Source organism: Anopheles moucheti, chromosome 2, assembly GCF_943734755.1.
Source record: "Anopheles moucheti chromosome 2, idAnoMoucSN_F20_07, whole genome shotgun sequence".
NCBI classification, from domain to species: Eukaryota; Metazoa; Arthropoda; class Insecta; order Diptera; family Culicidae; genus Anopheles; species Anopheles moucheti.
This window is the reverse complement of record NC_069140.1, coordinates 41,913,749-41,936,062: the sequence shown is the minus strand read 5'-3', so window position 1 is coordinate 41,936,062 and position 22,314 is coordinate 41,913,749. Positions and strand designations below refer to the sequence as shown.

At 41.6% G+C, this 22,314-nt stretch overlaps 1 protein-coding gene across 5 annotated transcripts; it reads left to right on the top strand.

Moving 5' to 3' along the window:
- Positions 1-9,792: 9,792 nt before the first annotated feature.
- LOC128297778 (ecotropic viral integration site 5 ortholog) lies at positions 9,793-18,525 on the top strand. Of its 5 annotated transcripts, none has more exons than XR_008287248.1 (10): positions 9,793-11,154; positions 11,230-11,589; positions 11,662-11,820; positions 11,901-12,137; positions 12,349-12,372; positions 13,131-13,304; positions 13,374-13,964; positions 14,043-14,141; positions 14,874-15,456; positions 15,769-15,881. XR_008287248.1 is itself a non-coding variant. In XM_053033473.1 (10 exons), exons 1-10 carry the CDS (start codon positions 10,552-10,554, stop codon positions 18,516-18,518), a joined length of 2,511 nt encoding a protein of 836 aa, XP_052889433.1. In that variant the 5' UTR covers positions 9,793-10,551; the 3' UTR covers positions 18,519-18,525. The 5 variants fall into 5 exon arrangements, 4 of the variants coding, with proteins under 4 accessions (XP_052889433.1, XP_052889434.1, XP_052889435.1 ...); XM_053033473.1 differs by lacking the exon at positions 14,874-15,456 and adding an exon at positions 18,365-18,525 and having other exon boundaries at positions 15,769-15,878; XM_053033474.1 differs by lacking the exons at positions 12,349-12,372; positions 14,874-15,456 and adding an exon at positions 18,365-18,525 and having other exon boundaries at positions 15,769-15,878.
- Positions 18,526-22,314: the final 3,789 nt, after the last annotated feature.

Below are 22,314 nucleotides of genomic sequence, written 5' to 3'. Positions count from 1 at the left end.
TTGTAAACACGGTCGGACTGATGTGGAAAGAGCTAATCAAATTTATGCCATAAATAAAAACTGAGGAACTTACTATAGGAGGAATACTAACAGCAATACACCTGGAATGGTCTGGTGAAGGAAAAAGTTTGACATTCGAAGTGACCAAATATAATAAATAAATAATAGCTCCTAACAAGCAAATGCTGTGACCCCATCCTTGGCCCCATCCTCCATCCGTCGATATGTGACCAAAAAAAAAATGTAGCTCTGAGGTAACTCTTTTCCTACCGCACACACACACACACCGACACACGTACCGGAAGAACGGTCCGTTGATGGGGGCACACGTCCCGCAAGCCCATATGTGCCACCCGGTTCTCGCGTACATCGTGTGCGCCGTACGTGAACTAGGGCTTGTGGGATTTGACCTCGTTTCCGGGCGAAGAAAGAACGGAGGCCCATTTATTTAATTTTTAATATTTCTGTTTTGGAGTTTTTGTTGTTGTGCACTGTTGTGGTTCTATTGGCATAACGGAAAATTGGACTTTCATTAGGCGGCGTGGTGCTGTTTCTGCTAGGACGAAAGAAACCGTGCCCCGGTGAACGGATTGGTTGTGGAAGCTTTTGAAAGAGAGCGAACAAGGATCGATTGTTTTATTCCACTAAAATATATTACCGGCCTTATTGACTTTAAGGTTGAGCAAAATGTTTGATGATTTAAAGCAAATTTTGCATTTAATTTAGATGCAAACTTCATCGCGCCAAGTGTCCAAGAGAGTTTAGCACATAATGTTCTGCTTCTAAAATTTGATGAATTAAAACATTCTTTAATTTTTTGCCAGCCGTGAAGTGAAATTTGTTGCCTTAGTTTTTCGCGTGACTGAAGTAATGCTGTCACACTGCTGGAATTTCACATCAACAAATCCCCCGAGCCGCCGCACATCGGGCACACATACCGGCGCCGGGTGATTTGTTGCGATGTGCCCTTACCCTTACACTAACAAAAGAAACATGACTTTGTTCTGGGCATGTTGTGTAGTTTTGTGGGTTTGCTGCTTAGCGTTGCTGTTTGGTTCGTTTTGATGCTTGTGGTCTACCAAACTGTCAGTCAGTGGTCTGCATCGCCTGAAGCACGGTTCTGGTGCGGGATTATTATGTACGGGGGGGAGATGGGTTTGCTGTGCAGTCTGCGCGCCTCGCCACTGATGGTGGTGGGGCGGATCGCTGGAGCGTGTCATAAATTTTTCCAAACACTAACCCCCGGGGCGGCGGCACGTTCGCTAGGCGATGGAGCCCTTGCACTGCCCAGTGCAGACAGCCATGCGGATCATGATGATACGCCCGGTGTGGCAGAGCCGTAGGGCACCGACCGTTGGGTGGCCTTCATGACGATGATCTGCCCTCGACAACACTGCACGAGTGCGGTAGAATAGAAAAAGAACGCACCTGTTTGGTTGTTGCTCGCACCCTTTAATGTGTGGCTCATATGGGGTGTGGATGGTGTTCGGTGGTGGTAATGGTCGATGATTTGCTGAAAACGTACACGAACAGCATTGCACACAGCAACACATTGCACGCAGCAGTGAAGATATCAGTGCTAACAATTATAGTGAAAATATAGTGCTCTAGTTTTGAGGAAATTTACACTACTAATGTATTAATAATGTGTTCAATTATATTTACATGATGATATTTTTATGTTTGCATACATTTATCGACTCGACGGGGGTGTCGTGTTTCAGTGGAAAAAATGATGTCATTTCCACTTAGCCATGTGTCGATGATGGTTTGTAACTCTTCCCACTTGCTGGAACTTTCGCAACCTGAAATTGATTCTGTTCAAGACTTCCTCGGCTGGCGCTCTTAAAGCTTTGGGAAGATAGTTTTCGACATCTAATAGGGAAAAGGATTCCAGAGGTACCTCGACACATTCCAGTGCAGAAGCTTGGAAAGCAACGAGAAATGGTTTTAAAATCCTGAAATGCCACGAACATCTTCGATTTAAGCTTGCAGAAGATCAAACAGGTTGAAAGGAATTTAGAATTTGAACCCCTAACTAACTACATGCAACACGTCCATGAAAAACCACTTTTTTCATAAGAATTTCCATAGGTCTTATAAACTGGAGTTCCAACCCTGAGGTTTTGCGAGCAACGGTCCAACTGATCCCAGCAGCAGCAGTAGGCTTAGTTTTACGCTTGGTTTGCGCTCGCTCCTTAGAAGGGATCGTGCGTGACGATCGATTTAACCGAGAAAGAATCACCAAAACAGGGACTTCTTTGTGAACAAAAATTCTAGCAAAAAAAAATAGGACGCATCACTAGGGTAAACAAAATTTAACCACTTTACCACCTGAAAGAAGCCAATCTGGTCGGTAAAAAAATCGTACTAGCAGCTTTATATTTTTGCTGCTAATTACTTTGTTGTGCACTCCGTAATCCCGGTCCCGAAGCACGTTCCGATTGTGCAAAAGCTTAGCCCGACTGCGTTAGCCAAGTGGGTAAGGGATGAACATTGACAGCACCGCAAGTGTGTTGTTTGCCTAATTCTTGCTTGCTTGGCTACGTTTACGCAATAACTACAACCAACCGGTAGGTTTTTCCTTGCGCCTCTTTGCCTGTTCAGTAGGATGGGTGCGCGACAACATGCGCTTCTGGTGGAAGTTCTGAAAACTCATCCGAAGAACACGTACCATTGCCGTACCAACGTAGATGACATTGTTTTGCTGATGTAAATATGTATTTTTTCTCGCTAATGATTCATTTGCAATTTTTAGAAGCATTTTTAAAAATAATTTTTCAACTATAAAATAATAATCTTGGAACGGGAAGATTAGCGTATCTCGACTTTGTGAATACACGAATACTATGAGTACTCGGGGACTACCTGTAGCTGGTTTAGCAGCCAAAATTAAGAAACATTTATTATTGTATGTACTTAAAGTATTTAAAAATGACAACAATATATGTCCTTAAAGCAGCAAAATTTTTATTTACAGCTTTCGAAGATCACTAAATTAGTTAGAAAAATTGCATTAGGAGCTGTAGGTTATTCAATAGAAATTCCACGCTCCCAAGTATGCGTTTCACACGGGGTTAGCTTTAGCTTTAACATGCTCTAGCAGTTATAATTAGAAAACATTGATGAAGATTATTATAATCGTAACTTATACCTCGCACGTCACAATCAGAGATTCCCATCCGGATGCGTAGCACTTACACTATTATTCGCGAGCTTTGCCTCTCGGTTTATACGTTATTTCCCAGCCCGAAAGTTTTCACATCGAACGATCGCTCGACCCACACAAATTGGCAGCTCTAGCGACGATAAAATTCACTTTCATTCAATTTTAACTTAATTTATTTATCCTCCACTTTCACGCCCCGTTTTCGACGCCCCGCCAAGGAGGAAGACGAAGACAAGTAGAAAAAAAAATCCCATTACCTTCACCCGCCCGGTTTCGTTTGTGCAGACAACGGTGAAATGTCTTTTTCCTCGGCGGACTGTTTGGGGACGACCGTCAGTTTGCGGACTGGGCGCGTAAACAAGTGTCATTCGAGATGATGATAAATTTGCACTCCCTGCTTAACCCCTAAAGTTCGCAAACGTCCGTCCGTCCGGGGGAAACGCATTGCGAATGGGGTTGATGGGTTGAGACTGGGGAATTTGGGGCTGGGCGAGAGCGAGAGGCTTGGTCGGTAATGCAAATTAACCAGTGGAAACTATCCGTTTCCAGTGTGGCCCAATGCTCCTTGGCCCCTTGGGGGATTTCTCTCTGGAAAAGCAGCAGGTCTCGCCACTCTGATCTCATGTAGCGGTGCGTTAGATCGACTCGTTATAAAATAGTGTATAGGTAGGATAGGTGTGGCATTTTCCAATATACACTTATTGTCGCTAGGATCAGCTCGATCTTATGTCATCGTGTTGGTGTATTTTTAGGACAAACAGAAGGAACTCCCCGTAGTTTAATATGTTGCATCTCCATCCTTTATTCGCTGCTAAATTGCTACACTTTTCTATTGCCCATTTACCCTATCTTTATTTCCTATCTTGTGTTTAATAACGATTTATACCCAATTATTGCCAATAGCTTGATTTGCACATTTTTACTGGTTGAAGCTTTTGAAGTTTGAAGCTTTTGTACTTTATTGCACTGCGGTGCACTGCTTCACCAGCGAGATATGGGTTGGGTGGTCCATTGTACTGATTTCGTCTGCGTTACCAAACCGCTATCATCATCATCATCATGGTCCGCGGGGGAATCGGTGTAATCTTGCGCCACCGTGTGCGACCGGCCTGGGTTTACACCACGTGGCCTTTCTGCTGTGCGGCGGCGAATGCGTTACGGTGGAAAATGTAGCGAAACGAACCAGCACACACCGTGTGTGCACGGTGCTACCTAGCAAAGCAATTATAGACGAAGAAGCAGCAGAAAAAATGACGAATAAAACGAAAACACATAAATCCCATTGCATGAGTAAGCATCGGCGATGATGGTATGGGCATCAAATTGGAAACTAAAAGCGTAAAACTAACAAGAAGGAGGTGGGTGAGCGTTTGGCTGCGGGTGTACGTGCGTATTGCTGTGGCATTTGGCGTTTGCTTTTGTCTGCTTTCCGGTATCGCGCATCTTCGCGCAGCTCAATGCAACGCGCGACAGGATAAGCGGAGATGAACCTCCCTGACTCTGGCCCGGGGTGGTGGGTACGTTACTCGCGCATGTTTTTCAAACGCCCCGTAGGAAGTAGTGCTGTCACCCTCCCTGTCTGTTATGGCCCCCTTTCGGTTTCTGCGTGCCGTGTGTTGTTTGCGCAGTTCCATGAGGTAATTGGCGTTAATTAATCCATCGCGATGACCACCGCTCTGTCCGGCGTTGAATACAGGTATGCGAATGAATCAGCGTGTCGGTTTAGCAGTACACCGGATCGCTGGGACAGAACGTTTATGTTAAGCAGTGTTAGTCTATAATAGTTCCAGATTCTAAATTCCAGAATTTTATTATTGCTTTCGGTCTTGTAACGTCTCTATTAAGCTTCGGGGGTCGTTGCAGATTAATGATCAGTAAATAGATTCCGCACAACATGACGCATAACTATCATACTTTTGGAGAACATAATATAACATTATATATAGTCTAATATGTTTTTTATGTAGAAGTCAGTTATGTAAAGAAGAATGTGCATGACGTGACCGACCTCCTGTGCTAATCATTGAGTTAGGGAAAAACCAATCTCTTTTAATATCATTTAACACGTTTGTAATGGTTGTCTGTGTTTAGACTGGTTGAATTACTCTCCAGCTGTGTGCTAACAGTACAATGTCAGTTACAAAAGTGCGAAAACAATAAGTATCACACTATACTTACAGAATCTTCATCCCACTTAGGCGCAAGATGTAACGATTCGTGTATGTTAAGACGTGTCCGTTTGTTGAGTCTCGTTTTTTTTAATAATGCTTATTTTCAATTGCAAAAATACTTGCTTCGGGTTGAAATATTAATAAGTTTTCTTTAAAATTTACAAATTTTGAACATGACGATATAAATGGAATTTTAAATTACCTTCTTAACGTGAAGTTTCTCGAATTTCCCCCGAATTCCTCGAATAAGGGGTGTGAATAATGATTTAGATTTTTATTAATAAAAAGCAAACGTTTAGTTTGAGAAATGATGTTGAAGCGCAATAGAATTCTAGAAAATAGAAAATGTTCCCCGGTGACCCAGTCATTCTTCCGAAGTATGAAAATAGTCTTCAAAAACAGTTAAATTCTAGAAAAAATTGAAAACATGTGTTTGTAATATTCCATACTCAACGAATCGAACGAACTATATATGCTTTAACATTAAATTGGTTTACAAACTGTAGAATGAGATCAGCACACACATTCGCTTGCTGAAGCGAAGAATTCATTAAGAAATTGTGTACGCTGCCCATTTCTTTCCCTATAACGGTGCTCACTGGTGGTAACAGATCATGCAAAGCCGTGCTGTACACGGTGCCGGGAACCTAGCGGGAAATTGAAAACAAAAATTAGAACACGCGCGTATCAAATCACGATGGAAATGCTTTTGAACTTCGCCAACCGGCTGCGGCGCTATAGTCCATTTCGTACACACGCCGCTAACAGCTAAAAGGCACATTTGGTCGAAATTAGTCGCGGAGATAATGTGCGCTCGCAATAGTGGTCGTTAATGCGTTTCATGTTAGCAAAACCCGAGAGTAGAGTTGTTTTCATTGTAGAAAAGCTGTGAAAAGTCGTAGCTTTGCTTCTGGGAAACAAGAAACAACCGTACCCAACACCCAACCGCAAGGGACCGAATTGGTGTGACCGTTCTTGTTGTACACTTCCTGTTGCTGGCGAGTCGCAACCGGATTGTCGCAAAAAATAAAATAACGCGAGTGGTTGTGCGTTTACTTGCATTAGTAGTAACGCTACAAAACAAACAAACGCATTCGCATTCACTTTTCCACCGTGCAACACTGAGAACACTGATGAATGAACCGACCGTTGGAGGTTCTGAGTTACTGGCCGATACTTTTTAGGTTGAACTCTCTGGTGGCTTAATAGATTTTTTAAATGATATTTATATGTGTATAGTAAGTAATAATAAACATATATATTATTACACCGTTTACCGGCTTTTTTGATCTACATACATTATTTGGGAAACTCCTTTGACCTGGGGCAGGTTGGCATTTCTGATTTCAATGTAATAATCAGCGGACATGTCATAAGTCCTAGCTTAACTTATATCCTAGGATCAAATCGATATTTTTTCTTGTTTTTTCATAAATTTCCTGTCATCGTTCGTAACATTTTAGGATTTTTTTGTCATGTTTTATTTGTTACTACTACTTTTATTTTATGTTTTTTTAATCCTGTTGTTGCGTTGTTATTTTTTATTATGTTTCTTGTTGTTATGTTATGCTTTCAAATGTTTAGAATCATTTTTGAGCGGTAACTCTCGGTTTCAGGATCGTCGGTTAAAGTTTCTTATCGGTGATTTCTATAAAACAAATTGTCTTAGTAAAGTAAGTTAAATCGAACGATATAATATTTAACGTAGGTTTTAGTGGTTAGCTTCGTGTTGTAATTGTGACCTAGGTACAAATTCGTTCACCTTTTCCCATCGCCCGTGCCTGTATGTTTCATCACTATGAATCGTATTTTTGCTGCAAAAAGTATCAATTTCTCTTCGATTGTGTTTGCAACGAATCAAAACCCAAACAAGGTTTGTTCAATAAACGGTTGCACGTGCTACAATGGGTGGCTGTCGCAGGCAGCTACCGAATTGGCTGGTCGTACACTGCTCCAATTAAGTCAACCGACACATGTAAGCATGCAAGCAACGAACGGCCCCCAACGGCCAGACAAACTGTTGCACAATCCCGCCCGATCGCGGCCGGACCGCCGAAGACGCGCGCGACGCGTGATGAATCATATTGTCAAGTGAAGAAGAAAACGGAGAAGCAAAAAATGCCACTCGTACACACTTCATACCTTGCAAGATGAAATACCGCGTGGCATGGAATGGAATGGGCCAGCTTCTTTGCCAGTGTGCATTATTTTCACTTTAATTATACAATGCAATGCATTCCTGCAATGTGTGCTGCTTTCCCGCTTCGCTCGCTTTCATCGTCGTTGTGGCTGTGTGGCTTTTTTTGCTGCATTGTTGTTGTTTAGTGGCTTCTTTCCATACACATCCCCATTCACTGCCATTGGTGGATGGTCCGACACCATCCAACAGCAGCATCATCAGCACTTTGCTTGCAGAAAATGCACTTGATATGCGGCGCAATGCAATGTAACCGGACCAGAGTCGCTAACTAAGTGGTTGAACGATCTTGCGGGGCTGGTTATCTGGTTGGTTAACTGGACTGACTTAATGTAATAACAAGTAACAAAAATGTACATAATTGCTATCGAAACAACAATAAATTTGAACAAAAACACATATTTTATTCGTTAGCTAACACTTGTAATATCTTCATTTAGTTGCACGGTGGACACTCAGTTCAAGATACTTTTCAATGCCTGAGATAGATCGTAAAGCAATTAGATGGTAGCAAATGAGAATGGCTGGTGGGGCAGTGATGAGCCGCCAAAGAAAGTTGTCTGATGGTGTGAGAGTTTGCCATAGCCGGCTAGTTGTTAAGAGCAGCATCAGGACGTTTCCGGTTTTTTTTCTGGGAGTTTGCTTATCACTTTGCAACCGGCCGGAAGTGCACAAAAATGTGTGCGAAAATGAACAACACACGAACATTTTCTTGCGAACATGTAGCATTTACAAGACACTTTTCGCGTGTTTATTGTTTTACATGGGTGAGTGAATGTGTGTAATGTAAATGGAGAAAACTATATCGTCCATCGTCTCTCCGCGTTGCCCGTGAGTACGTTGTGAGGTTGAATTGATCGTGAGATGAAAACTATCTTTTCATCCATTGTTTGCATTTTGTCGATTGTGGTGGAATGGAAATGGAGACACACGAAACGAGCATACGATGCAGCACGATGCCCATCTGTTTCGTGTTTGTTCTTCGCCGTAGACAGTCAGTCAATAGAACAAGGATAATGGGTTTGTTTCCAGTCCAGTTGCGGACCGCGTTCTGGTGTTTTTGTATGCTCTGGAACGACGATAATCCCTAACGTGGGATGGGGCGAGTATGGCGATATGCTTGCTATTATATGCTATTTTTCCATGGATAAAAACAGCAAATGAGCATATAAAGTATGCTCTGTAATGTGCACGATGTCTGAATGGTTTGTTAGATTGCCAAGAGTCATGAGTTCAGCAGGCGTTATTATTTAAAATTCTTACCTACTTATGCTTGATACTAATAATGTGTTCTTTTCTTTACTTTTAGAATTCCTGCCACTACTCAAAAGACGGATAGAAATTTGTGTGTAAGGAAGAAACCACATCTTTACGGCATCTTTTTCTTGGCCGCAATCGACACGCGCAACATCGTGTAAGCCATCTCGCAGCGCATAGAACGCTCTACTTCACTCTACAACACCCAGCACCTCACCATCGCAGCATTCTATCGCAACAGGATATATCACCAGCAGCGATTTGCCTGTAATATTGTGGGCATATTGGCAACTTGGACACATTGAACGCATACCCCAAAACGGCAATCCGAACCTACCATCGAACACCATCACCTAAACCAATCCACCGCCGCCGACGTCCATTTTTCGACACAGAAACACACGCACAACGAGTGGGCGAAAGAGTCGTCAAACTAGTGTGTACACATTTTATGCCAATTTTCGTAAAAAGCTAAACGAAAAAACAATTATCCCTCCGTATATCCGTTGCCCAATCCTCGTAGTAGCGCGAACGCAGCCAAACACAACCAAACCTAAAGCCTAAAGCGCCAGCTTTGCTCGTGTAGTGTTTTCCTTCGTTTTCCTGTCCTGCGACCGCGTGGGTAGTAGGTATCCTCTGCCTAGCTGTACACTCGTCAATATTTTAAAAGTATTAAAAATTTGATTGGGCTTCCTTGGCGAAGGGTTGTTCGGTAACCGGTGTTGTTGTATTACGCTTTCTTTTATTATTTACGCCATCCGTGTATCTGTGTTTTCGTGACCTCTGTTAGTAGTTTAGTTTATGCTTTGTGTTGTTTTTCTCTCCTTTAAGTTTAAACTGGCTAGCGCACCGATAGATTAATACATCACACATCTCAACAAGTACGCTTTATTTATACATTATTAATACACACATCCCTGTAATTGGTACGGTTTACGATTACCTCCCGTCAATTGAATAATTTCTTGTGATTTTCTTTGCAAGACATAAACGCTTAAAGCAAACGGTGCTACCAACATTTAAAACAAGTATATTTAACAGTATTCTTGTTGACTTTGGTTCATTGTTTTTTAACACAAACGAACCCCCGTCGCAAAAGTAAGAGATTTATTTATTAGTTCACACAAATACCTGCACTCAACGCAAGTGATACGCACAAGTTTACTCAGTATAAGGATATTTTATTTATCAAAGTGTGTGCAGTTATATAAAGAGTAGATAAGGAGCAGGATCTATGGATATGGTTAGTAATAATAGGAAATTTGCCAACACACTTCACTAGCGCAGTACATGCTTTACGATCTACGCGACTCACAAAGACAGGAGAATATAGGAAATACCTACAAGTTTTGGCACTGTATGCTACCGCTGGGTGAAGCGAAGCGACGAAAAGTTCTTTTTGACATTCGTCGTTCGACATACATTCCGTGCTTCCGTAACGGGCTTGACGCAGCTTCTCGTCTTTCAAATCGATACCGAGCGCCGACGGACTGTACTTTGCTGCAAATTTAAGCTATGAACTAATTTCTCTTGAAAGAGCGTATATGAAGCGGTTCCCATTATCCTTTTGCACACGGAAGCACAAAAAACCGCACTCATTCGACCATTCGGCTCCGAACACAACGATAGAAACGAACGTGAATTAAATACTCTCGACACCCGATCATTCCTTACATCATCAACCATCGCCATCCTGTCGCGTGTCGTGTCCCACCTGCTGCCATTCCTTCATTTTTCTCCCGCCGCGCTCCGCTAGTATGACCCTCACGGTGTCGGAAACGGACAGCAATAGTCTAAGGAACCCGGACATGACCGAAACTCTACCAAGCTCTGAACTATCCCTACTAGCCAAACTGGAGGCCGCCAACAAGCTGATCGAGAGTGACTCGAAGAGTCTCAACTCGCTCCAGAGTTCGGCCCACAGCCGAAAGAGCTCCGACACGAGCCAGATCAGTTTAAATTCGGGCGCCTCCTCGGTCGGTGAAGAGGATGTTTGGTCCACCTGGGCCAGCATCGTCACCGACTGGGAGGCGAGCCAGAAGCGCAAAGGACCGACGGTAAAGGAGCTGGTACGCAAGGGCATACCACACCACTTCCGGGCGATCGTATGGCAGCTGCTGTGTGGGGCTTCCGACGCGGATAAGAAGCAGTATGCCGAGTACATTAAGGCGACGAGTGCGTGCGAGAAGGTGATACGTCGTGATATTGCCCGCACATACCCGGAGCATGACTTTTTCAAGGAGAAGGATGGACTGGGCCAGGAGGCACTGTTTAATGTGATGAAGGCGTACTCATTGCACGATCGTGAAGTTGGCTACTGTCAGGGATCTGGTTTTATTGTTGGACTGCTGCTTATGCAGGTAAGAATCATTCTGCAATGTTGATCTGCTCGTACAATATGAAAGCCATCATTAATGTTAACTCTCATTTTGCAGATGCCCGAGGAGGAAGCGTTTGCCGTTCTTGTGCAAATTATGCAACAGTATCGCATGCGCGACATGTTCAAACCCTCCATGGCGGAGCTCGGGCTGTGTATGTACCAGCTGGAGAATATCGTGCAGGAGCAAATACCGGAGCTACATCTACATTTTCAATCGCAAAGCTTCCAAACGTCTATGTACGCATCGAGCTGGTTCCTGACGCTGTACACTACCGCGCTGAATCTAACGCTCAGCTGTCGGATAATGGATGTGTTTCTGTCGGAAGGAATGGAGTTTATTTTCAAGGTTGCGATTGCACTTCTTACGATTGGCAAGGACACGTTGCTTTCGTTAGACATGGAAGCAATGCTTAAGGTGTGTTATATTTTGTTTTCTGTGTGAGCAAATGTGCCAACGATTCTTCTATTATCCGTTCAAAAATTGCAGTACTTCCAGAAAGAGCTTCCGCAAAAAGTCGAAAACGATGCGGATGGACTATTTAATTTGGCCTTCCAGGTGAAGATCAATACGAAAAAGATGAAAAAGATGGAGAAAGAATATGCTGATCTGCGTAAGAAGGAACAGGAGGAAATGGTGGAACTAAGGGTTAGTTGTAATACGAGTACCTATTTTTTTCTACCGCTGGAATATTCAGAACTAAACCATTGTACGTTTTGATTTAACAGCGGCTACGGAGCGAAAATCGTTTGCTAAAAAAGCGAAACGAACTACTCGAGGCAGAAAGTGCAGAACTGGCTGATCGGCTCGTTCGGGGACAGGTTTCCCGCGCTGAAGAAGAAGAAACTAGCTACGCTATTCAGTCCGAACTGCTGGCACTCCGGCGGGCACATCTAGAAGTATCACATCAGCTAGAAAACGCTAATGAAGAGGTGCGAGCGCTAAGTTTGCGACTGCAGGAAAACGTAAGTATGGCAGACACAGAGTTACCGAAGCAACGGTTAGTTGTAACCATAAAAGATCAAAGTAGAGGATATGACAATGAAGGATTGCTTCGGAAAAGGTTGATGATTGTGTTACTTCTCTACTTTGTGTCTTCTCTTTCTCTCTACGTCTGTTTTTACGACACATTTTTCCGTGAAATGTGTGGTATTGCTATCTTTGCGGGAATTATAGAATCCGGACAATTCGCTCGAATCCGTAAGTTTCGAAGGACACGATCCAAATAAGCAATGAATATAATATTTTGGTTTTGTTCGGCATGAAATGCTGTAGGAATTGCGAATGTTTTTTTTTGCCTTCTAAACACGAATCGATAATTCATTATAAACTATTTTTATTGATGCTCATTTCGTTGCGAGTGGATAAATTATCATTTTAACCAGTACACAGCACACACGAGCTTACCACTAAGCAGCATGCAGCAATTTATATGCTTTTTACCAGATACTTTTTCACTTGAAATAAAAAATTTCCAGCAAATTTACATAAGCATGAGATTCATCGTGCATTCACCATGAAATATTTCTATAGTAATTATATCATTCAAATGATTATGATTAACTTACTGTACATATATCTGTGTCATTTGGCTCCATTTGAAAGTATTACGTTTCCAAAATGTCCTTAATAAAAGTTTAGTTACTTCATTAGTTCTTAGTATCATTCTAGAAAATGTTCGAATTTTTTTAAAATGAATTTGCTTATGACATTGTTACGCCCGCATGGTTTGAAGCGATTAATTAATTTTTAGTTCATGTAATGTTTTCATATCTGAAAGATATGTATGTTTTGCTGTAGTTCACAGTCCAAAATTTTTTCAAAACAATTGTTACACCAGTTGTGTATTGTTTTGCGTTCGTTTCATTTATAACTTCATTCATATGTTGGATAGCAAAAAAGTTGCATGTAATTCACGAGCTTCATTCGTTCGTCTAATAATATTTTTTTCTTAAAAGAACAACTCTCGGCAGAACTCGTTCGATGAGTTGATTATGAAGGAAGAAGCACTAAAACAACGAGACGAAATGGTTTCATGCCTGCTCGAAGAACTGGTCAAGGTGCGACAGGGTCTCGCTGAAAGTGAAGATGTGATTCGTAACCTAAAGACTAAGATCCAAGAACTGGAAGAGGTAAGCGTATTAAGGCTTTCATTGCTCCACAATATCTATGATGTTAAATTCAAATCTTCTGCTTTGAAGGATAAAAAACGACTGCGCGAAACCACCACAGACAACTCGGTAGCACATCTTCAGGACGAGCTGATTGCAAGCAAATTGCGCGAAGCAGAGGCAAGCTTATCGCTCAAGGATCTGAAGCAACGCGTGCAGGAACTGAGTACTCAATGGCAGCGGCAACTTTCCGAGCAGCGCAACGATCCGGCCCAGAGCAATGACTCCGGCGCAAAGAAGTTGCTGTTCTGGGAGTCGGGTCGTTCGCAAGATTTACAAAAGCTCGAGGAGGAACTCATGACCACTCGTATACGGGAGATGGAAACGTTAACCGAATTGAAAGAGCTTCGGTTGAAGGTGATGGAGCTGGAAACACAGGTACAGGTTTCGACGAATCAACTTCGGCGGCAGGACGAAGAGAGCAAGAAAGTGAAAGAAGATCTAGAAGAAGCCCTGGTTCGGGAACGTGAGCTGGCGAACAAAGCACGCGAACAGCAGCACCGTTACTCCGATCTCGAATCTCGCATGAAGGACGAGCTAATGAATGTGAAGATTAAATTTACCGAGCAAAGTCAAACGGTGGCGGAGCTGAAGCAAGAAATTTCAAGACTGGAAACAAAGGTTTGTAATGTTTAATACTGTACTTTATTGGAATTTCTGAAATCAAAACTAAACTTGTGATGATCACTATTCTTTCAGAACTCGGAAATGTTGGCCGAGGGAGAGCTGCGATCTAATCTGGACGAATCAGACCGCGTCCGAGATCTACAGGACAAGGTCGCCGAGCTAAAAGCTGAGGTAAGATACGAACATTATAGCACTGACTTTGGCGATGAAGAGCTCTTATGTACATACACAGCCGCCATTGCTTCAATGCTACTGGCGCACTTACACATTAAACAGATTTGAAATTGGAGCTAACATGCGTTAGAGTTATAATACGAAGAGTTAATTGTTTTAACAAGCTTTGTTTTAATATTATTCACTACACAACAACATTGCAAAACTCATCGATAACATCGATTTAATGTTAATATGGTTTATTGAAACACAAGCTAATCGAATATTGGGAATTTAGTTTCTAATGGTTCAAATCATCGGTGTTTGGAGCTCTAACGCGCAGCTTACTCGGTGTCATTAAAACTCACTTACACGGCAATCTGAACACACTCTGTTATACAACACTCTCACCGCAATGTGCTAAAATTATTAACACAGTTTGTACATAAAATTCAAAACGTATAAAGTTGCTTTTCTTTTTGGCGTTTTTTTTTTTATACCGTATCTTTGACCTATCTCACTTGCATCTACTGCGTGGTGTAATAATTCGTCCCATCGGTTGGGTGTTGGGTGAAAAAATAACAACAATAATGCAAAAAACGCACATCTGGGGATGACTATCATGTACGTGTGTAGTTTCCAACCCCCATTACCAGTCCGGAGACTGAACCATGGAAATGGATAGCGTAAGAAGTGAATGTAATTGCACACAGTATTAGCCAGTATGGTGTGATTTTTTTTTGCACACAGCTGGGCACAGTAATGGTTATTGAAGACATTTCCAGAAACAGATAAGTGTAATAAACCATTCCCAGGAAGAAGGACGTCGGTAAGGAACACTACTTACAGCACAAATCAAATCAGCACAGCGCATTTTGCTAATGGCTTCCAGAAGCGCGTTACCCGTAACGGAATTGGAAATCTGGAGAAATTGATTTCCAACGAAAGAAGTCGCAGACAACACTAAATTATAGTACTTATAAACCATACTCATTGGAGCATATTCGTACCAACCATAAACGATCATCGTAGATGTAGACGTGTTTGTGTTGACTAGAGATAATTGGATGCCAAATGTGAATGTTTGCGAGACCACTGAAGAATACGAGTAATCATCTGCACCACCACTCCGGGGAAATTAAATTTCAACCATCAAAATCCAAGAATATCCGAGACAGATCTGAAGCACGAAACAGCTCATCTTGGGAACACGGTTTTATAGTCTTGCCGTTGTAAAACCGCTTCAAAGGAGGAAAACCATTTAAGCTGCAACGAGTTCACCAATCAAGAAGGGTAAACGAAATTGGATTGAAGGCGTTGTAAAATTGAACAGGTTAACAACATTAATCATTGAAATGGCCAGCTTTGTCACTGTAGTAACAGTTTTTTTGCATGCATCTTTACCTGTTTGGACCTTCACCAATCCCAATATTGAGTAAATTAGTTGGAGTGTAGAAATGTGGAATTTATTATAATCTTTATTTCGTAGCTAGCTATTGTTTGTCATATTGTATCGTACCGCTCTGCATGCTACTAACCCCCCCTTCAAAATTTCCACTTAGCTTGTATCTATCTATGTTTGAATGTTTAACTGATAATGAGTCTAATCATTGTGTTTCTTTTACATGCATCAACAAACCCTCAGCTGACTGCCATCAAAAGCCGTGGAACGGCGTTGAACCTGCGGAAGATCAAGAGCACATCGATACAGTCGATAGATTCGAATGAGATCGATTTTGCCGAGATACAGCTTTCGTCCAAAATGAACATTCCCGGACCACAGGCAGCAAATTCTGGTTCTCCTTCGTGAAAGCGCGTGTGTTCCCGTGACGTCACAACTCCGTATGCACACACATAGCCGCGTAATGAAACGCTATGGAGTCGTCAATCTGAGCAGCGAATGTTTCTGTTGATGTTGCATCTTTCCACTTCAATTGAACTCACTCTCCCTCCCGTGGGAGCCCAGACGGATGAGTGCAAAGTGATAGTAATTAGCGGGCTAGTATGAATATGGATTGTGATGGACAAAGCAAGCATCGGGAAAAAGGTTCCTCACAAGTATGTTTTTTATATTAAGCGCATAAAACTAAGACACAACACAAGAGCGGTATAGCAAAAGGAAGCGTCGGCGACAGATAGCACTACGTTGAGGTTTAGTGTTTGCAATGCATACGCTACACTGCCTATGTCCTATAAATTCGATAAGTTATGTTCAGGACTCATATATGCACTCGCATATTCAGGGGCTCTTGGTCCATAAGTCAGCGAAAGAAGCTTTCGCTACGCACTACTTTAGTTGTCATCCTGTTTTAAACGAATGTATGTTTGCTAACAAATTCCATTCACCACACGCTTTGTTTAGTGTGCAGGCATTGTAAATGTCTTGAGTTTATTATTTTTTAACACTTACGTTACTATTTTCTTTCGTTTCCCCTGTTTTCACCGACTGCTGCACAAAACTTGTCAGTATTGCGTTATACGTTCTAAACAATTCCAAACAGTGCAATAGAATGTTTATTTGTTATGGATTACTTTGAAACGATTTAAAAGGGTTTTTTTGTACAATGGGTATTGCTTTCTAAAATCGAACTCATTTTGCCACAGACGATCACAATCCTTCAATGCGATGCACGAGCGCACGCACACTGGTGCAACGCAAAAGAATACAGCTGCTGTAAAAAGGTTTTACAATTTAGTTTAGAGTTTATTTCTGTTGCTGTTTGTAAATGTGTTTAGCTTCAGTTCTGTATGATTATGTAAGAAAAGCAAATTTATGCATTACGATTATATATGTGCGTGTGTTTTGGATGGAGGCAAGAGAAGAGAAAGCTATTAACATTCGGTATGTTTATGTATTGTTTGATGTTGCTTATTTTATTGTTTAATCGATTATGTTTTCTTATTTGGTCATTTTTGAAAAACCGTGTACCACTTGTGACCGTGACAGCCGTGTGACCCAATCTTATCTTGGGTTTTCTTGAATGGTATGCGTTTGTTTAACAATATTTAAATGAATTGAAAAACTCATTCTTGTATCAAAGCGTAGGAAGAAAGAACCCAATCTCTTTGAACAACCTCAACGAAATACAAGAAAAATATATTACAAGAATTTAACCGATGAAGATAAGTGACATTAGTGAGTAGTTGAGTTGTGTTAACGATTCAACCAATTGCTTTACATTGAAGAATTGACGTAAATCACAACACAAGACACCGGTACTAAGTGATGCAAATTTAAATGAAAACAAAACCTGAAACAGCAATAGAAACACAGGTAAAATGGGTGCCAAAACAGAAACGATTTATCATGGAAGAAGTGAGTAAAAGAAAATAATGATTGGCACCGTAGAAAGCCAGCTCGGTAAAAACAGTAGAACACTTGAACCGGTTCGGTTGGAAAACACCTAACGAAGCAGCACACCCAATCATTTCCCAACGATACGTTGCGACAATGCGTTACGTTTGTTCCCCCGGCAAGTATATTACTAACACATTCAACATTCTGCGATATTTAATAATTAGCTAACTAAGCATAGCAGCATTAATGCATTAAATAGCATAACTTATCTCAGTAGCGTTTGTCCAATTCTCATAACTTGCATTGATATTCCAAAGTTCTTGCTCCGAAGAAAAACAATCTATGTTGCGTGGATGTTATGAAAGCGAAAAACAAACAAACACACAGATTAGCAGTAGACACGTACTTAAATAAATTCGAAATTTTGTGGTAACAGTGTTAGACATCCAAATTACTAGGAACCCTTTGATATTCGATAGTCTTTTGGTGGTTTGATTAAAAAGTTCCGTTGCATTGCCATGTGTTTAGCACTAGCGTTTTGGATGCATGGTTTGTCTGGTTGAAAGTTTGCTGAATGAAAATGGAAAAGGGATTGAATAGAGACAGAAGAACAACAATCTTGTTACAACAATTCCTAAATACGAGAAACGACAGAACAGCAACAACAAAACGATCACAGGGTATTACTGTAACTGGACTACACCGGAAGTGTTAGATGAGAACAGATAGAGAGAGATAGATAGAGAGAGGGAGAGAGCGAGTTAGATTGGTGTAAAACCAAACAAGGGACACAAATGTCGAATATCAACTTTTATACTTCATAGTACATTCGCAACAAACCACACTTATCATACACATAACGTTCCGTTTTGCGTTTTCAAACAAGTTTACTGAGCATAGGAGCATTTGGATAGTGTGTCATAAAAGGTGGCAACATGATCAGGCAAACAAGGGGGTCAACTAAACTCACAACTGTTTCTTTGCCGAGTGCTGTAGCGGAAGGACACGAAAAATCACGAAACGTATATAGTTCATACATTGCAGTGGTAATCGAAACGTGTGTTAAACCAATAGGAAAATGGAAAATGATACAATAATAAAGTAAACCGTAAAAGAATATTTCAGGTCTATATCGTTTAGATGGGTTCTATGAACCGGGAAAAGTTCCTTGACATTGTGAACCGAATGTAACAATCGATACTCATCATTCTTGGTTTGGATTTTGAATGTTTACCGCTATGTATCGCGTGCGGCCAGTGAAGTGAAGAGAAAATGGAGATATTAGACGATAACCTGTTTGACTTGTCGCTTCAAAGCATGGTATTATAGTGTTCGACACTTTACCAACACCCATCACGATGTACGAACCAAACCCACCGTGGTTCGTTTTAATTGCAATCCACTCGCAACACGTGACCGCGACCTGTTACTGCGATAATTACCACCCGCCCTGTTGGGAGAAGAAGCGGTGGGGCGTCAAGGTGAGAGTGGGAACCGGGTGGAACTAGGGACCCGATCTTGGTAGTACGATTCAATGAATGGAACTAGCCGTAATTAGATCTGCCTGTAGAAGCATGACAAATACGCGCATGTACGCCGTATACTGATTGACGCGGAAAAAAGTGTGTTTACAGCGTACAGATGTTTGTCCATCTGTTTGGCGCGGGAAAGTGACATGTTCTATTGTGCGGCACCAGCTGGACGTGGATGCACGGATTGTCGCGTGATCGTACGCTTTTCAAATTGGATCTTCATCCAATCATTACCCGCGGTGCGATGCGGTGCGACGCATTTTAAATTCGGATTCGACGTAAAAATAACCGAAAGAAGCACGAGATGTGTGAGTAGTGTGCCGGCGGTGACATTCGTCACGAGAGCATCGGTTCGGTGATTAGGCTGGGTTCGGCGGCGACCGTGGACAAACACCCCGTTAGCGTGCAGTTGATTATTTCCGGCACAGCGATGGCATACGGCCCCCTTTTTGCTGGACGCTAGCGGGTACGGTGGGTGCCTTGTTGAACGAAAACAAAAACGAATTGTGGTTCCAATTTCGAGCAATTGCGACTCCCTTTATGGCCACGAATCCAACCGTTCTGGTCGGCGTTCATACATAAGTTAAACGACCTCCGGAGAGGTTTAGACGAGTGTGAATGTTCGAATGGCCTTGAAATGAAAGTTCTCAAATCCTGAACCTGTACTTTGGCAGGGGAAGATCCACGGTCCAGCGAGGAAAGCGAGTCGCGCTCTGCAGGTCAATGTGAATGTGCCCATAAATAATGCGCCATGTCAACGTCACGGGCCACTCCTTCGGGAAACAGCGTTTAAAGCCGAAGCTTTGGTAAAAGATGTGAGTGAATCGTGAACCGTACGCAATCAAGTCGTAGTGAGGGGAAATGCATAATTTATCAATTGTTTCGCTGCACACCAAGCCGGGTAGCAACGACATGATCGGTGCATAGATGAGGGGAGTTGAGGAATTTTAAGTTCCCATGCATACACTTGACCGAGGGGCTGGGTATGTACAACAATGTAGCGGCATCGCAGATTTCGCAAATTCGTCCATAAAAATCTCTTTTACGACCGTTTTTAACGCGCACAAAGTTGAGCACGCATCAGCTAGGGAAGGACGAAATGTCAAATTTCTGCCGGTCACTAAGGGCGGTAAGACGATGCCTGTACGTGAATGAGTACATTTCCTGTTTGATAGTTTCTTGCGAGATTTATCTCATAAAGAGACATGACAGCACGAAGTCAATTCCGGGTGTCTCACTCAACAACTTACTTGGTATTGATTAATTTTGCCCTTGCCTGAAGCGTTGCTTACTTGTCTGACTCGCTACTAGTATACTGACGTGCAGAAAAAGGACGGAACGTGGTCGTCCTAGACCTAATGCCATCTTTGCCTGCTCGGTAGCGATAAAGGAAGAACCTTTCAAAGTTCGTGTGTATAATATAAACATACAACGACGCATACAACGCTTTCGGATATACGACTATCCAGCTAATCACGCACGCATTTTGAGTTCCGACCGTACCAGGTGTTCCGTACCGACGGTGTCGTCTCACAGCGTGAAGACGATAATCACGCGAGCGTCGGCAGCGCGGTAAGCTTTTTGTGTTCATCCGACGCGTAACGGAAACGGCCTAGGAAACTGATTATTACGCAAGTTGCTGCTGATCTTGAGCTGAGCGGAAAGAGATGCTGTTTTCATAAAGAAATGGTTGATAATTAACAAATGATTTTAAAGGCCTGTATGACCCATATAGCCTTGTGTGTTGTGTGTAAATGGCAACATTCGAGGATCGAATTGAATAGCAATACTGCAATAACTACTAAAACTAAGATGCGGAACTTTGCAGTAGCTGTCAATTTTATAATTGACTCATTGAATTAATACTTAATTATGTTGACAACCAGCTCGTAAAGCTTAAAATCTTTCAAAGTTGTGAAAAATAAATCAAATAAGTATTCCGACGATTGCATTGAAGTAATTCGGTTCCAATCGTTCTAGTTCTTTAAATTTTCCAATAAGTTCTAACAACGTTATGCAAATACATGAATTATAGATGAGATAGTCTATGCAACATTTACGGACTTCTATATTTAAAGTAATATTCTTCTTTTGGTTTATGTGCAAAATACTGATAAATTATTCGCAATCGTTGTTCTGTAACTTTAACTTTAATATTTCCGTTCTTAATGTATAGAAAATATGTGCATTTCAATGATTTTTGACCACCAATCACCACAAACTAGTATTTATTAAAAGCACTCCAAAGAACGGAGTGTTAAAACGCCAATTCTTGTTTTCTTTCAATAATTCCATTTTTTTAAGTTTATATATTCTTGTTTTTTTCCGAGCTACTGTGTGTATTTAATCCCTCAAACAATTTAGTGCATGTACTTTTCCAATTGTTGGTTGTTGAGTTTATACGAATGCTTATTATGCAGGTTGCCACCACAACTGCGTTCTCCTTCCATTAAGCGTCCTTTTTATAATATAGTTTGTTCGTTAATTAATTTAAACAAGATCTTATATTATATACTAGACTCTAAAGTGTTTTTGTGTTTAAAGCGACTCTAAAGTACCTTTTTAATGAATGTATTACTTAAATGGTTATTTCGTCAAATCAGAGTCAAATCAAACCATGATTGCATTCTCAAAAGATTCATAAATTTGAGATTCATTCAACACTATTCCCAAACGATCAATAGTTTAATAAAAAAACGATCGCACGAAATACAAGTCGAGGTATTAGAAGGACCTTCGTTGAGCAAAGCAAATCACAGTTAAGTTAGAGCTGTCTCGTTTATTTATTGACATTTTAATTCAAACTCCACAGTTTATTTACGCGTTTAGTTTATTTCAATTTAAATTCGAACCCTGATGACATACTTCATTTTTAAATGGCAAACAAAAGTGTTGAAGGCACCGAAATTTTCTTAATATGCACGAGCAATTTCTTGAAAATGCTGGACTTTTTAATACCGTCCAAATCTGCCTCAAAATCTGTAACGTTTAGGAAATGAAATAAAACCCCTAATTATTCCGTGTCGAATGCTATCGAGCCGCACCGACATCGTCGGTACTGTGTCGGCACGTTTATGTGAATTTAATAGATCATACCTAACGCAATCATTATGCATCCATGCTGACCATCAGGCCAATTTAATGTCGCCAAAAACCGGCCGAAATTAACGTCTCCGTCTCACGTTTGTCCTTTTGTGGTGGAAAGGCAAAAGCGATGCCAGAGTGATAAGGGACGAGTGTGCCACTAACGTCAACCTTCAAGAAAGAATGCCCGTGCCGAGTCATTTTCCACAGCACTCCTGGCACTCACGGTTGCACCTGACCATTGTTTCCAGCTGTCGATATGGTGGTGTTGGTAGCA

Coding starts and splice junctions, on each gene's coding strand:
- LOC128297778 (XM_053033473.1), top strand. CDS start 10,552: ATGACCCTCACGGTGTCGGAAACGGACAGCAATAGTCTAAGGAACCCG. Junction 11,590..11,661: donor ACATGGAAGCAATGCTTAAG/GTGTGTTATATT, acceptor CAAAAATTGCAG/TACTTCCAGAAAGAGCTTCC. Junction 15,879..18,364: donor TTTGCCGAGATACAGCTTTC/GTCCAAAATGAA, acceptor CAACATGATCAG/GCAAACAAGGGGGTCAACTA.